General features: G+C 39.6%; 1 protein-coding gene across 1 annotated transcript in view; it reads left to right on the plus strand.

The window, feature by feature from the left end:
* The first annotated feature begins 1,769 nt into the window (after positions 1-1,769).
* DNAJC1 (DnaJ heat shock protein family (Hsp40) member C1) overlaps positions 1,770-16,361 on the plus strand; it is a 108,256-nt gene continuing 93,664 nt past the window's right edge. Inside the window, exon 1 of the mRNA XM_015615174.1 lies at positions 1,770-2,081. Within this exon, the coding sequence (XP_015470660.1) occupies positions 1,917-2,081 (165 nt within the window). The 5' untranslated portion in view covers positions 1,770-1,916. The remainder of the gene's footprint in view (positions 2,082-16,361) is intronic.

Consider the following 16,361-nt stretch of genomic DNA (forward strand, 5'->3'; position numbering starts at 1 on the left):
CAAATCAGAAGGAAAGGAGAATTTGGAAGTATTTATTAAGGGGAATGAAACATCACTAATCTCACGTTTTAAAAAATGTCCCTCTTGGTTTAAAAATAATGCTACCTTATTGAACTCTTTATTTACCCCTGGTTTCTGAGGATACTTTGCATCTTTAAACTTTGTGTTACAACCTTGTGAGTATGTAATGTTTTGAATCCAAAACTGGTATTTTTGTCCAGTAAAGCTTGAGACTTGAAGGATAATGTATATACAGGACAACAAATTTATACTGTTGGTACTGGCATGCAAAACAGAATAGATTAACAAAGTAAGGACATGGGAAGAAACTGATCTACACCAGGTTCAGTTGTCCCAGCCAAATAAAGCAGCTGATAATTAACTAGCCCATGACTTTCTCTTTACTTTGTCATTCTCTAGAAAAGGATTTTATTTTTTTTTGGCTCTGTGATCAAGTGGGAGGAACCCTTTTTGAGATGATAAGAATGAACAGTTAAGTGTGCCTTTTTGTGAAGGGTAAGTTAAAAGGGTCCATAGAAGACACTGTTGGCTAGATTATAATTTCCTGGCAAATGGGTTTAGGACTCTTTTCAGAAAGCAGAGCCGGAGGCAGAATTGTGATCCTAAAAGCCCAGTGGGCATGCATATGAGATATGGAAACATGAGTTTAAATATCAATCTAATTAATATTTAAATAGTTTATACAAAAGGGAACAGTTTCAATAGTAGAGAATACCTAAGACTACTCTATACTTTATGAGTTGGAAAATTGATAATGGTTATGTTAGTTCAAGTCCCCACTCAGAACTGAGCAGAGTATATTTTAAAGCCACATCTTGATATTCCCATGGAGTATCCAAGGAAGTGCTCTACTGTACAGTGATTTGTAAATGGTAGCTAGCTCTTAATAGGTGAATTCAGGTGCAGATAAGATTGGCATTTGGGATTTTCTTTTTCTGAAATTGCAAATCCTATTTTTGAAAATTTAGTTAATGGATATTTTTCAGATGGGTGAATCTCTCTTTTCTTAAAAAAGATTCCCATAGTGAGTTATTAACCAGGCCTAGTTTCGAGAGAGATGAAACAGATGGGGTGTGCCGAGGGGTCTGTCCGTGCCAGAGAAAAATGATTTAATACTGATAATTTGTATTGCTCGGCTATTAAGTTTCCATCTAATTTCTCATCTAGCGTCCCAGGTGAAACATTTCACGTTAATTCAAGCAAGGAAAGAACAAAAGGTCCGGGGACAACACATTAAAAATTGGGTTGATACTAACAACAAGGTGGAGCGATTTTAGGGTAAAATAGGTTACAGGAATCAAACACGCCCTTAAGGAGCAAACGAAGACGGAAAATCGAAAGACGATTTAGAGCGCGGGGGCCCCGCGGGCACCGCTGGTCCCGCAGACACCGGGGCGGCACGGCAGCCGCGAGGGACCGGAGCCCTCCCGGCAGTTCCCGGAGCCCCGTGTCCCTGGAGCCCCGAAGTTCCGTGTCCCCGGAGCCCCGTGTCCCCGGAGCCCCGCAGTTCCGTGTCCCCGCAGTCCCCGGAGCGCGGTGGCGGCGCTGCCGCTCCCGGCGCCGGACGGGGGAAGGGCGGGGTGGAGCTCCCTCGCGCACACAGCTCGCGCCAGCAGCCGCTCGTGCCCTTCCCCCTCCTCCCTCTCCACTGCGCGAGCGCCTGCGGTTGCCGGGGCGCATGACGTCACGAGGCGCGGAGGCGCGGATTGGCCGGGCGGGGAGCGCTCCCCCCCCACCCCTCCCCCGCCGTGGGACCGCCGCTGCTGGGGCCGGGCCGGGCCTCGCGCGTCCCCTCAGTGCGGAGCGGCTGCCGCGGTGAGCGCGGTCTCCGCGGAGCTTCCCGGGCACATCTCCGCTCCGCCACCGCTCCGGTGCCGCCACCGCAGACGGGGGTCATGGCCCGCCTGCGGCCCGCGCCGCGCCCTCGGCTGCTGCCGCTCCTGGCGCTGCTGGCGCTGCTTGCGCCCCGCGCCCGTGCCTGGGACAGCGGCGACCTGGAGCTCTTCGACCTGGTGGAGGAGGTGCCGCGGAACTTCTACGACTTCCTGGGGGTGCAGCAGGTGAGCGAGGGACCGAGCCCGCCCGCCGCCGTCCCCTGCCCTAGCCCGTTCCCGCGGGCCCCGCCGGTCACCGCCGCCCCTGACCCCCAGCACAGCTGCTCGGCTCCCCCCGCCGGCCCCTCGCCCGCTCGCCTGGCGCTGTCACCCTCCTCCTGACCTGGGCCCTCGGGCCCCGGCTCCTGCGGATCGGGGCAACGCGTCTGTCCCTTTCCAGCCTCTCCCCTCCCACCGCGGGGGCTCTGCTCTGCTTCAGGTACTGCTCTGTTGCTTCTCCTTCCTGCCCCACCATAAATCAGCCTTCCCTCACCCACTGTACCTTTGTGTGTTCCTACTGCCTGTTGCTTTTCTGAACATATCTAATTTTTTCAAATGCATCTGCAGACAGATAAAAGTAGCTTCTGGGGTTTTCACACTTGCCATTCATACCGTCGGTATGGCAGTTTCTCACCTTTCCCTCATTCTGCGTAGCTGTTAGTTCCTTATCTTAAGATTGTGCATCACCATGTGTTGCGGCTCATATTTTCTCTCACTCGTGCCATGTGGTAGACTGTGACCCTTTGCTGTGTTAATGGCTTGTAGATTGTTATATTTATTTACTTTCCATGTATCTTGGTTATTGTGTGTGGTTTGCATCTCTCTTTGATAAGTAACATGTAAGATTATCTTAAAGAATTGATTGTACACATTCAGTTAATTTTTCATGCCAGTGTGGTGAAGGCAGGAACTCCTTTTAGGGAACACTTTTATCCCATGATTCTAGTGTACATCTTAGATGTGGTTGCTGTTTCACTGCGACTTGTCATCTTCAACTTGTATCACTTGTCTGGGCTCCCATGTGATGCCCTTTCTTATCTCAAATGCTCTGCTCTGTGTGTGACCTTGCTCAGTGTCTCTACATACATCTTAACAATTTTTTTTTTACTTTCTTCTAGTCAGTGTTCTTCTCCTCAATAATGAAATACACAACTCTTTATATGCTTTTACTTCACTCAGAGTCCCCAAAAGACATTTTGCTCTATCTCCTAGTACATTGTGTAGCCCTAGTACCTTCTCTCTCCAGTGCTATATTCTGGTGAGTGATCCTGTTTAAATGGCTTCCCTGCCAACCTTGAAGTTTATTCTGATGTAGTTCTTGTAGATTTTGAGAGTAATGACTGTATTTTCAGGTGCATTCCATTAAGGCCATGAAAAAGAGAGGGAAGGTGTCTGAAATATATAAGGGTCCACTTTTGGAAACTACTGGCTGTGATTGTTCTGACTCTGTTTCATCTCTTTCTTTCTTTCAGTCCTTCTTAAGCATCCAGTGTTAAATACTATGTAATACCATCATCTATACAGAACAGCAAGCACTGCTATTCATGTTTCATTTTCAAGATCCTAAAAAATCTAGGTGTTAATTCTCAAAGACAATTTTAGTGTTAGATAATGTAGGAATGCAAAACTTTGTTTCTGTTAGTGATGTTCAGGTCTGGTATGCAACTCTTTGTTAGCATTTTCCACAGTCCTTTTTTTCAGTGCCGAATCTGTACCTTGCCCTGAATGTTTAGAAAAACGTTAATTTTAACAAGCAAATATTCTTCTAGTTCCTATTTCTACTCCTAGTTGTAATGGAAAACTTGTATCACTTGCAGTGTGGGAGCAAGGAAAAAGTTGGTGGAAGTGCAACACAAATGAAACCAAGTGGGTTTTTTTGTGTGAAGTGTACTTTTGTTTAAAGTGGTCACTCATTGTGTCATTATAGCCAAGACTAGAAGTGTATATAGTGCTGATGCTTTACACATGCAGCAGAATAGACCTGTGAGTGGAATAATGGAGTATGCAGTGTTGGAAGTTGAGCTTCAGTAGGTATTTGTAAGATCGGAAAATTCTGTGTGGATTTACAAGTTCTTTAACACAGTATCCTTTGTTCCTGCTGCCTGCTTCTCTGGCTCTGACCTGTATCTGAAATTTCCAACAAGATGCTTGTGTCATCTTGAAGGGATGTTGTCTTGCAGTGACTCGCTAGGCAGCTGCCACTGTTCGAGTTGCCTTATGAAAAGGGGAATTGGTTTTATGACAGGATCAAGGGACATGCAGGGTAGGTGCTGTAACCTACCTTGGATGTCTCAACACAAAGCTATCTTTTACCATAATGTCTCAATGTGATGTTTGCATGTTTCCTCAGGTCTTCTGCTATTTTTTAATACTATGGTTTAATGGACCTTATTTGTTTTGTATGTTATTGTTCTTTTAGTTGGGATGCTTTTTACTACAGTGCTGTAATTTAATTTTTTGTAGTTCTGATACTAGAGGTTTCCTTCCTTGAGTTCAGGTGATTTTCTTGTCAACAAGAGTTGACTGTGTGTGTGACAATAGCCTTTATAGCCATACCTTTGAACTGTTTAATTATTTTCCATTCATCAAAGCTTGCTTTTTCTCCCACCCATTCCTATGTCATTGCCTTGTATCATGTCCTGATAATCCCTTCTTCCTTCACGTCCTTCTGGGAGAGGGAGTACTTCTCCATTATGCACAATGTAACTTCTACATCTGAGACAGGGATGCTCAACTGTGTTTGTTAACTGTAGTGTATCAAGGCTGCCAGATTTCTTCTAAACATGTCATCTCGTGTTTTGAAAAAATACAGGGAATTACTCCAATGCTTCCTTAAGACATTAAAGCGGTTTAGGTTTTGATGGGAGAATTGTGCCACTGATTGTTGAACTCATGCACGGTGTCAGAAGCTGATGTTGACCTCCACTGACAAGATGCAGAAGGCATTGTGGAAAGTGCTGTAGCTCTCAAACATGCTTTGGTGAAGCCTCTGGCGTGTGGATTTTTTTCACTCAAATTGAAGAGAAATGATTGGGGTTTTGTTTTGTTGCTGCTCTGTGCTTGCAGGAGTATGGATTTTGTGTTTTGTCTTTTTGAGGGCCTGTGGAAGCCTCCTGGCATTGTCAGGTAACTCATCCAGCTCTGGTAAAGTGTTAGGTTTGAGCTGCTGTAGTGTTTTCTGATATCAGTGGCGGAGATAGAGGATGATCGAAGTGAAGTGATTTTTGTTGTGGTTTTGAATGTGGAATGACAGAGTAAGAGTAAGATTGTGACTGTCTTGGCTGTGGAATAACTGACCTTTGTTCCTGACTTCAAAGAGGGATTGGTTGAGTAATCTACAAATGCTCATGGAAGGGTTGAGGTTGGAAGGTCCCTTCTTGTCCAACCCCCAGGTATTAGGATTGAGCACATAGATTAAGAAGTATCTGATTTTTATACAAGGACACAATCTATCTATTTGGGTTTTTATCAGATCTAATAGTAACATTGCATGAGGAAATCTTGCATTATGTTGTTACTATTGCTGTTCTGACCAGTGTGGGAATTGCTCTTCCTTCCTTTTCCTTGGTGGTTCTTAAACTGATGATGTGATTAATTTATATGACTCATTTTAAACATTGCTGTTTTCAAGAAGTTTGACCTAGCAGAATGGGAATGTAACCTTTGGCTTGAGAAAAGGTTGCGTTTCCCTGTCCCCTAAGTGGTTACTGAAGAAAATAGAATCCTAACCTCTTGACAGATCTGATGTAATAATGATTTTAGTAATCACTTCAATATAGCCAGTTTCAAGCCAACAAAGGAATCAGGACCAAATAGTATTCATCTAAAAATTCAGATGAAACAGCAGAATTAAACCAGAAGCTATGCAGACTCAGTAATACAATGATCTGTTATGAATGAGAACACAGAAATGCGATGTTAACTTTCTGGAAAAAAATCCAGGAATATCTGATAAGCTACAAACTCATATAGTGGACAAATGAATGGGTCAAGTTAATATTATCATCTCTTACAGCTTTTAATAGTTGTTATCTTCATGAATATGATATGCTTTGGATAAATCAACTTTGCATCAGTTGAACCTGTGGCTCTCCTACCCAAAATATGCTTTTGATTATAACTTGTTAATATGGCTTCAAGGGAAGTATTTGTTCCTCCACTTTTTTTGGCTTGCAGCCAGGAAGGCACCACAAGCCTCTGAATGTCTTTTGAAACTTTGTGATACGGTTCTTGGATACAAAGGATCTGATGAAGGAATTTTTAGGTAAGATTGTAAAGATGTGTTAGAATGCATGAGCTGTATTGCTGGAATTGAGATGTGTGTTGTGTGTCTGGACCAAGGAAGGTCTGCATAAGGCTTTGGTTTCTACTGGTAATCACATAAGGGAAGGGATTGGTGTTGAAAGTTCTGAGGGACCTGTGTAGAGTAGGGAAACAAACACAGGAAGGTTCTCTGAGCACTTTTTGAGGTAGTGGAAGAAGCCCTGGGGGATCAGCTTCTTGAGGGAGAGTTAACAAGTAGGACCTCCTGGCCAGCATGGTGGATAAATATATAACCTGAAAAATGTTGAGAGGGATATTTTCTTTAGTATTGCCTTGTGCCTTTCTTATGGCATGTGAGCTTTATCTTGAACCAGGCTCTAATGTGTTTGTGTGGCTCTACTGTAGACAACTAAGAGCATTATATCCACTGCAAAATGATGGATTTGCTAGATGATGCTGCAGCACAAAGTCAGAACTGCACGTACAGAACCTGATTTTAGTGTGACAGCCTGTGAGACATTGGTACATTAGCACCTCCAAGAAAGTGCATGACATGAAAACTGTGGAGTTGGATTTCTATGGCTGTGGGAAACCACAGCCTCTCCAGATGAGCTGGATGTGTTGGGCTAATAAGATTCTTTCAGGAACTCTGGAACAGATGAGCTGTTGTGTACTGTTTCAAGTGGCAGGATATGACAGGGTTATGTCTGTAGAATGGAATGTTTGGTGCTGTGGAATTGCTGTCCATACTGTTTGCATTTCAGGGATTTATTTTTTTTCTTGTTGCTGAACTAATTCCATGCCGTCTGCATGGACTCAATGCCTGTTTGTGTTGAAACATGCTGTTTACACTCTTTGTTTCACATCTTATGGTTCACTTTTCTCCAAAAGGAATCCTGTTTATCCACTCCAGGACTACTTCATGATATGCAGTCAGTAGGTGCAATAAAGAAGTTTGCTTTACACATGCACTCCTGGGCTGCACTAAAAATATGAGGTAGCTGCACCTTTAAGACTATAGTTTCTAGTAAATGGCTGACACTGAATTTTACCTCTTGGCATTGCTCTGTAAGAAGAGGAATCCACCACAACAAATTGTGTGGCTTTTATGGTATTATCAAGTGTTACCGGAGGTGGAAAAAAATTTTTAGTAAGATATTTCTACGTGGTCTGTTTTATGTAAGTGCATTGACTGATGACATGCAGTGTTTATATCACCACAGACCAAAAGTTGTGATTTTTTTAAGTTCTTGTATGTAGATTTAGTAACCTATTTTTCAGAAATAATGGCAATCTCTGAAGTTGTCAGTGTTGTTTTGTTTGGCCTGCCATAGTCTGGCTTTGAATGGGTTATTGTCCAGAAAAAAATCTACATTAAACTATTTTTCCTCTAGAATTTCTGGGGAACTCTGAATACATAGATTGGTCTCTTCAAGTGGGAAGAAACAGCTCTCCCTCATGTGTATCTGTCCAAGGAGTACTCTTAAGTCCTCATCAAGAACCTGTACCCATGCAGTTTGTCTTTGCTGGCAGGCAAGGTGCACATAACTAGAGCAAGGAAGGAGGGAAATAAGGAGGGGTAGCCCAGAAACTCAGCAGTTTGTTTGTTCTTCCAAATGACAAGCTGGATCGCTTCTCCATAGACATATTTTGGTTGCTCTTCTAACACTTCAGACTGTTCTCCTCCCTGCTGCTTTTTAAGGTTAATGTATGTGGGTGAAGTATTGCTAAAATCCTGGAGTGTGCATCATCTGCAAACGTTTTAGCAAAAATCTAGGTTGGTGGTAGTGGTTCAGTCTTCCAAGCTTTGGAAGTATTTGATCAAGTGAGACAAAACTTCACCTGCATGTGATTAGAACATCATTTTTTCAAAAGATAGTGTGAAAACTATGAATTGTAAACTATTCTTGATTTGTTTTGTAAGATTCTTTTGTCTTGCATGACAAATAAGGTATTCACTGTGACCTTCAAAAGTGTTGTACTGTGAAATGGCATGGAGCCATGTAGCATCTTGCTGTCTCACTCATTTCTGACGACACAAAGTTGTTTCACTAGTGATTAAACATCATGTCTAATGGTCACAGACTTTCAGGATTGCTTTCTACTTCTTGTTCAAAGTATATGTTAAGGAGATCTAAATTGGAAGGCATTAGATTTTAATGCACTGTCAATTACAACATCAGAGTTCTCAGTTAGATGAAATGTTTCCATTTTCTTGCTCCAAGCTTTCAAAAATAATTAACTTCCATAATACACAACTAGGTCATAGTAGTAGCAGACCTTTATTTGGATGCTGGGGGATTTTAGTAATTCCTGAAAATGTATTTCTTTTAAGCCCATGAATATGTTGTCAGCATTGAGATAGTAATAGTCCACTGCACTGGTTCAAACAAAAATAGTATCAGAAAATCCAGTTTTGTTTCTGGTGGCTTTTGCTGTAATGTCAGTTTATTCCATAAAAGTAACTTTGTTTTTTTTCTCAGTGGGTTACTGGGTCATAATTCTGCATCCCTTTATGATTTAAAACTTCCTTCCTTTCTGAATGTGTTACTTGTAAGTTGTGCGTGGAACTGAGATTTTCAGCAGTTCTGGAAAGTCTGCTTGTCCCAAAAGATGTAAATTATTAAGGTTGTGTGAAGTCATTGAGATTATTCACTTGGATCCTACAGAACAAAGTTGTTTCAATTTTGAGTAGTTTAGTGGCTTGCAAATGTCACCATAGAGAAGTGGTAGTAACTGCAGCATTTGTAACTGGGGATGGTGCAGGGTAGAGGCTTCTGTGGGACTTTTTGAACCTACAGGTAAATTGCTGATAGAGAATGCATTCTATTCTGTATGTGTCCTGCCTTATCTTTTTGTTCACTGTTGCATATAAAAATGACTGAGATATCTAGACATGTAAAGCTTGTATTTTCCATAAAAATGGGTTTTCTGCATTGGTGCCTATTACATTTCTGCTTAGGTGTTGTACAGGAATTTTTTTTTTCTTTCACTGTTGTCTCCTTTTTTTCAAGACACGAAGGTGCTTTGAAATGTGCCAATTTAAGTAATTTTAAAGACACTCTTAACTTTCCATGACAATTAATTCATGTTGTACTTGATTTCTTTCAGGTTATCTTTTTCTTCTTTCTTACTGTTTAGAAGGACATACAGCAATAGGAAATTACTATGTTTGGCTACCCAAGGGAACTGACAGTATCCAAAGTGCAGTAAAAAAAGATAAAACAAGCAGTTTTGAATTGTTTTTGTTTTTGTTTTTTTTTCTGTCTGCAACAGCAATAATGTTTCATCTCTTTCTCTCTATTATTTTTGCTTCACAAATCCTTTAAGGATGTATCCATAATTCAAATTGCAGAAATAAAAACTGAGCTTGTTGGTTGTTTTTTTTTTTCCCCAAGTAATTCTGCATTTGATCTGTAATTCATTGAAAGGATTGACCGGTTTCTTAGTGTAGAAGGTAGGTAACCTGTGCTGGTGGTCTTTGATGCTTACAAAAGGCTCTAGGTTTTATGCTTGTTTGGAATTCATCTCCTTTGCTGCAGTTCTAAGTATGTGCCCATGTTGGTATCTGAAGCAGCTACGTAATTGATCTTACATGGAATTCTGTAAACAGCTTCCCAGTGGGCCTTTTACTACTTGACTGCTGTGGATTGTAGTCATCATATTTGTCTGTAAAGCTGTGTAAAAAAATAAAAATCTTAGAGACAGCCTTAATTTCATTTTGTTGAATGATAAAGCTTTTATGTTCTGTCTAGAGTCATTTTACAATTAAGATTAACATGGTTTTCTAATCAGATCTAGAGAAAACTGTAGCTTTAAGGGAGATATTTGAGGTATCTATGGTGCTATTTTAACTTTAAGTATGTGGTAAAATATAAAAAATAAAATGAGAATTCAGCATATAAGATGTTCCTTAATTGGTTTGGTGCTTCTTGTGCTCTCAGCAGAGCCGGTTACAATTGTAACTGTGTTGCTGTTGCACAGCTGAGCCAGTAAGAATGAGAGTGTAAGTGATAACAAAGGGGGTTTTTTTTTGTCTCTGAGAACGGGTCTGATAAACATTAATTTCCTCCTTTTATTAATTTTAATATCTGAAATGTTTTTGTTTTCTACAGAATCCTAGTGGTCTACCAAAATTCATGCAGCATATGGAAATCTGCAGTTTTGCTTTTGATCTGCTTCTTAGTCTTTGTGCTTTTGCTTAGCTAGATGCTGTGCAGGTTAGAAGTTTGCTTCTCTTTTGTTTTTTTTTTTTCCCTTGCAGTGTAAAATTGTTGGGTTTCCCTAAATTCTGAGGAGATTTGGGATTTCTGGGTTTCTTTTGCTTATTGTTTGTATGTCAGTCTTGCCTGGATGTTACTAACTCTGTATAAAAGTGATTTGTAAACAATCTCACTTATGTGGTAATGTGTTGTACACGTAGTGTATGTTACAGTTATGCAAACATTAGCAGTTTAAAGCAGGATTGTGTATTCCTGGGCTCTTATCTGAGGGTTTGCTTAAGTGTAGATCTCTTAAATGACCTGGTTACAGGCCTTGCAGATTGTTCTTACTGATGTCAAATGAGCAGTGGGATGAGAAGTGAAGAAAGTTCATTTGCAGTCTCTGATAGATCTGAAATTCATCCTTATCAGTGTTAATCTGGAAAATTTGTGGAGGAAACCCTATGATGCATAGGAGCTGTTGAAATTAAGTCACTTGGCAGTCCCTTTAGGACTGAAGAGAGAAGGAAGAACTAGAGAGGTCTTGCCACATGGGGTGTAATTATGAAATGCTGCTATCTCCAATAATGTAAAGTACTTTCACGTGTTGAAGGAAGCATTCAGTGCTGATGAGGACATGAGAAAGCTGTGAAATAGCCTTATTGCACTGATTTTAGTTGGATAGCTTCTCATTTAAGGGACAATGATTGCTTTTACCTACTCCTAAAATTATTGCACATGATTTTTTTAGTGTGATTGAGCAATGCTTTATTGAATTTTATTTATTTATTTATTTAGCCTAAATTGGTTTTATCAAATTGATTAGGTTTAGTTCAGTTTTCTCAAGCTGCTTTAGGTTGGCTTTTATATTAAATAATCACCATTTCAAACTCAGTGATTTCTCTAGTGTTTTTCCATGGGATATAAATTCTGTGATGGAAGAGTAAAAGTTTGTATGCCATTTAACTTTGTGACAGTCATCTTATGAATTGCTTTACTGGATGTTGTATCTAACAGCGGCTGCTAAAGCGTTACAGTACAAAAAAGTCTATAAAATTTAATCCTATATGGAAGCCTCTTCCCATTTCCTATTAAGATTTATTAAAAATCTTATTCAATTCATGCATTTCTTTCGATTGATTAAAAATTTGAAATAAATGTGTTTTTCAGTCTGAGTCTACCTATCTATTGAATAAAAAGTGTTTCTTCTGTCATATTGTAACTAGTGTGGCTTGTTGTTTCTGTTCTGTTCAGAATTTTCTATTTCTACTTTAGTAGCCTTTCCACACTCCAAGCCAAGCCAGCAACATTCAAAACAAAGCAATGAATTTGAATGTTGCCTTGTGTCTGTTCAGAACGGAGTTTCCATAGTTGAAATACAGATTGAGGGGATCAGCCAATCAGTTGTTTTTTGCAGCTTATGATGGTGAAAGAACAAACATCTTCTGTAAATAAGTTCCATACTGTATTTGAAAATTACTTGTAGCTGACTTACATTTATTCTCACTTATGTAGTACAGAGTTCCCATGCTGGAGTGCACCATTAGTCCATTTAGTAAATATCTTTGGTTTTTGTGTTTTCTGGTTGAGTAATACTAGGTGCTTAATTAGAAAGCAGTTGGTGAGTTTTTAGTTTTGTTTTAAAGGAAATAAAAATGAAGCTAGTTGTCTGCTGGAGAGATAGAGACTTAAGTCAATAACTCATTCATAGGTTAAGAATGTCATCAATCATGATGAGTTTGGCCTTTCATACACATATACTTACCTTTCTTACCTACAAACAGATAATTTTCTGGAGGAGATGCATACCTCTGTTTAGTGAATTTAGGTTAAAGGATAATAGCTGTTGTATCAGTTACAAAATAATGTGATTTTTAACGCACTTGAGAGTACTAAACACGCTTGCCCTGTCTGGGTTGCAGATGTTTAATGATAGGCTGGAATTGTCCTGAGCAATGCGTCCTGGTGTCTGTGAGGGCCTGTTTCCATTCCGTAGTCTTCTTGGTCTCCAGTTAGGGCACCCCTCCATGTCATCCATAAGCTCTTTGGATACCTTTGAGGAATGCTGAATGCTGTCAATGTGCTGTCTGGTTTCTACTCTTGTTTCTTATTATTTATGCACTTCTGTATTGTCCTTGGACTTCTTTCTTTAATAAAAGCAATAAAGCCAGTGGCAGTAGATGGTGTCACTGGGGAGCACATGTGAACCTGACTACGTTTTGCAGCCCATTTTGCCCCGTACCTTTCAGCTGCCACAGGTTTTGATTAACAATGTTCAAAGGTGCATTCCTGGTGGTACCTTTCAGTCTGCTGCTGTACACTGGATTTGTTGAACTGTCAGCAATGTGTCTTGGATCACTTAGTGATTTATAATTGCCAGCTGCAAGCTCTGCTCTGTGTAGGAAAGGTGTAGTTTAAGGCAACATTCTTACCTACACTAAAACTTATCTCTCACTTTTTTGCTAGATCACTTGGTTTGGTATTCCCTTGCTTGTGTCTGGTACCTACCCAAAACATTTAGTGTCACTGCATGCTTGGCTCTTCAGGTTGTCTTTGAAAATGCTGAATGAAGCCAGTCCTAGCACCAATCCCGCAGCAGGAGACCTTTCAGCTGCCTCTTCTCTGCCCTGAAGACTGGCCATTAGACCTTGCTTTTTGTATCCTGTTCATTAATTTTCTATTTGTAAGACTTTTTCCTCCCATCTTGTGTTAAGTTAGTCACTTTAATAGCCTTTGATGTGAAACCTTTTCAAAAACTTTTTCAAAATTGTCAAAAAATCATTTTCTTTGCAGCACTGGCTTATCTTCCTCACCTGCAGGTGTGCAGTTTTTAATATAAATTTCTTTCAGCAGTCTCAGGTGACAGGTATGGTCCTGACTTACTTGCATCTAGTTTGTCTGTTTGGGGTATTATGTCTAATATATATTTCAAGTGGAATTAGCTTCTCTTGACCTGCAATGAATGCATTGGCGTGGGAATCTCTTGAACATCTCCAACAGGGAAGATTCATTAAGTGAATTATTAAATTACTTGTCTGTAGCTTTGTTCCTGAATGAAGCTTTTCATAGTTTTGTCATCAAGCAGTCTCTAACATCCTGGTTTTGATTACATCTGAAGAAATAAAAGGGTTTTGAAAGTCAAACAAATTGCCACTCTAGTTTACTTGGACAAATACAAAAGTCCTCAATAACATGCTGGCAAGAAGTAGGCAACACAGTTTTTTAGCTATGCATTCCATACATTCTAATGGAACTGGCACAAAAATCCACCATGTTGCTGTTGTGGTTATTTATCATTAGAAGGAAGAATAGCTGCTCTTACACTGTTTTTCTGTTTTGATTAACTGCTACACATGAATGATTGAGCACATTTTCATAGGAACCCAGGCTTTTAACTGAGCTATCCATAGGGAGTTCAGGAATGTATCATCTGCTTCTGGTCACTTTGGTTACTGGCCTCAACTCTGTAACATCTCAGTCATGGACAGTAGTTCTCTTTTCAGGCAGTAAGAGGGCTTAGGCTTGTATTACTACTTGAGTTAAGACTTAAGCAGAGTTGGTTTGTGTCCTGTCATCCCTCCCCTCCCCCCTTCTTTTTGACTTATGGTTCCTTTATACCACAGTAAATCTCTGGATTTATTAATTCTGCAGCAAAGTTCTTACTGTGATGTACTTAAGTATATTGTTTTGGAAACAGTAAGATTATTTTAATCCAGTTATTGTAATTTTGATGGTACCACTTACTTTCTATGTCTTTGCTTATTCCTACTGGTTTAGGCAAGATTTTGGTATTGCATTGTTGTATAAATCACAGTGAAAACTTCAATTTGTATTTTCTATCGCATGTTGGCATTGTGGGGATAAACATGACAGGATTGTATGAAATACTCTCACTTCTAGAAGTTTTTAAAAGGTAGAAACTTGCTGAAATAACTTTTGCAGCAGGGAACATGTTTGAAATAGAGGAGCTTTAATTGGACATAGTAAAGCTAAAAGTTGTATCAGATAAAGGGTATTGAATTTCAAGGTTTTAGTACAGTTCTTTATTGTATAATCAATTTTCTTTTTCTTCTAAATAGAGTTGATCTGTTTATTGTTCAGGGACATAATAAAGTTGTAGTTCTAGGTCCTACTTAAAGGAATTAAACCCTGTCTCTAATCATATGCGTTGCTTCCATGCTGTGCATGCACCTTGACTATCATCAAGAGATGAGAATTAAAGGTGGACTGTGCTGTTTGCTAGCATCTGCATGTCTGATGTGGTACATTCAGAAGTCAAGTTTGAGAGCACAAAAAAACAGTATCTAGAAAAAAGTGTGGGGTAATGAAAGATGAAATCAGACTATTTTCTGGGAACAGTTTTGTAGGTACAATGTACTGGATGCAGAGTTCAGATGGAGAGTTCTGTAGCAGAGGTGTTGATGGTACATACTTCCTGTTTTGAGTTCCATTTGGGATTGTCTCCTTAAAGCTGCAGTTTGACTTAGTGTGACTGCAAATTGCATTATATAGTTAGCTTTATCTTGATTTTTAGGTAAAACTGTAATATTTAATTATCTCAGTCTTTGAAAATGTATACTTGAGTGGATTGTATTTACATCCAAAATGTTTAGGTTATACTACATTCTCCAATAAAAAAGGGATAGAGTTGGAGAGAAATGCATTTGAATTAAAAATCATGCCCTAACAATAAAGATTTTTAATCTTGATATTATACTTCCTATAGAAATGCATTTGAATTAAAAATCGTGCCCTAACAATAAAGATCTTTAATCTTGATATTATACTTCCTATTTTAGATTATGCTGTTTTAAAGTTTTCAGTACAAAACATTTGTTGGCATTTGTTTCATAATACCTGAGGTCTAAAAAGTGAATTGGGACACCTTCTGTTTAAAAAGTGCTCTTGCATATGTTACCATTTTGCATTGCAGAGTGTTGACTTCTCTTGTAAATGTATTTGTAAAAATAAACACTGCCTAAGATTGAAAATGGGTACCCACATTTTCTTTCTAAGAAACATTCTTTCATTTGTCTTCTGTGTGTGTGACTTCCTCAAAGTTCAGATTTTTAACAAAAAAATAATTTTTTTTGTAAAAGAAAATATGACTGGTATTTAAGCAACTGTTAACAGGGGAATATCTTTTTAAATTTCTGACCAAAAGGAAGAAGGCTGTAATATGTGAGTGTCTTCACTTCTGGAATATGTAAGATGCATTCCTGCAGCTTCTGGGGTCTTTTCTAACAGATTAACTCAAAGACACTGTCACTGAATTAATGGTATCCCATTATTATCAGGGTATTGGTTATCCTGTCTGCTGTCATGAGATATGAGAGCCTTACATGACAGCTGGTTAGACGTGATTGGATTGATACTATGGCCAGGAAAGACAGTACTGGACTAGGTTGCTTTCTGAAATTGATTTCTCAGTCAAGACAGAATTGTATTTTGATCAAGTATTCAATATTTTGCAATTCAGCTAAGACAAATATACAAACTATTTCCCATTCCAGCTGCAAGTGTGGAACTTGCTGTTGTCATACAAGCAAACACCTGCTCTGCCTCCAGCTTACACCAGGGTTGCTTGTGTGGTCAGAGTATTTGGCTGCACGCCTGAAAGGAGCACATATATTGTAGTCATTGCTGTGCTTCACCTGAGTATGAGATTCACAGGATAATTTAGTAAAATTATTTTTTTGAGTGTTCTTAAGGGGTAGCTTGCTCAACTAGAGGTTTCTCTTGGACTCTCCACTGGCAAGGGGTGGAATAAAAAGATTCACACACAACTATCATTGCTCCCTCCAACCCCCCCTCCCAATCTGTTAATGGATTTAAGCATGAAGGTACAATGCCTTAAAAAGATGGAATCTTGTATGAGTTGGCAAAGCTGAAAAATGACAAACTGTCATGATAAAAATCTAGTGTTTGTCCAGTTATATAGTGAGACCAGTACTCTCAGTTAAAGATGAGATGGTGTGAATCCTGAAGTGGTGGTAAAAAG

The sequence above is a fragment of the Parus major genome, chromosome 2 (assembly GCF_001522545.3).
Source record: "Parus major isolate Abel chromosome 2, Parus_major1.1, whole genome shotgun sequence".
Lineage (NCBI taxonomy): Eukaryota > Metazoa > Chordata > Aves > Passeriformes > Paridae > Parus > Parus major.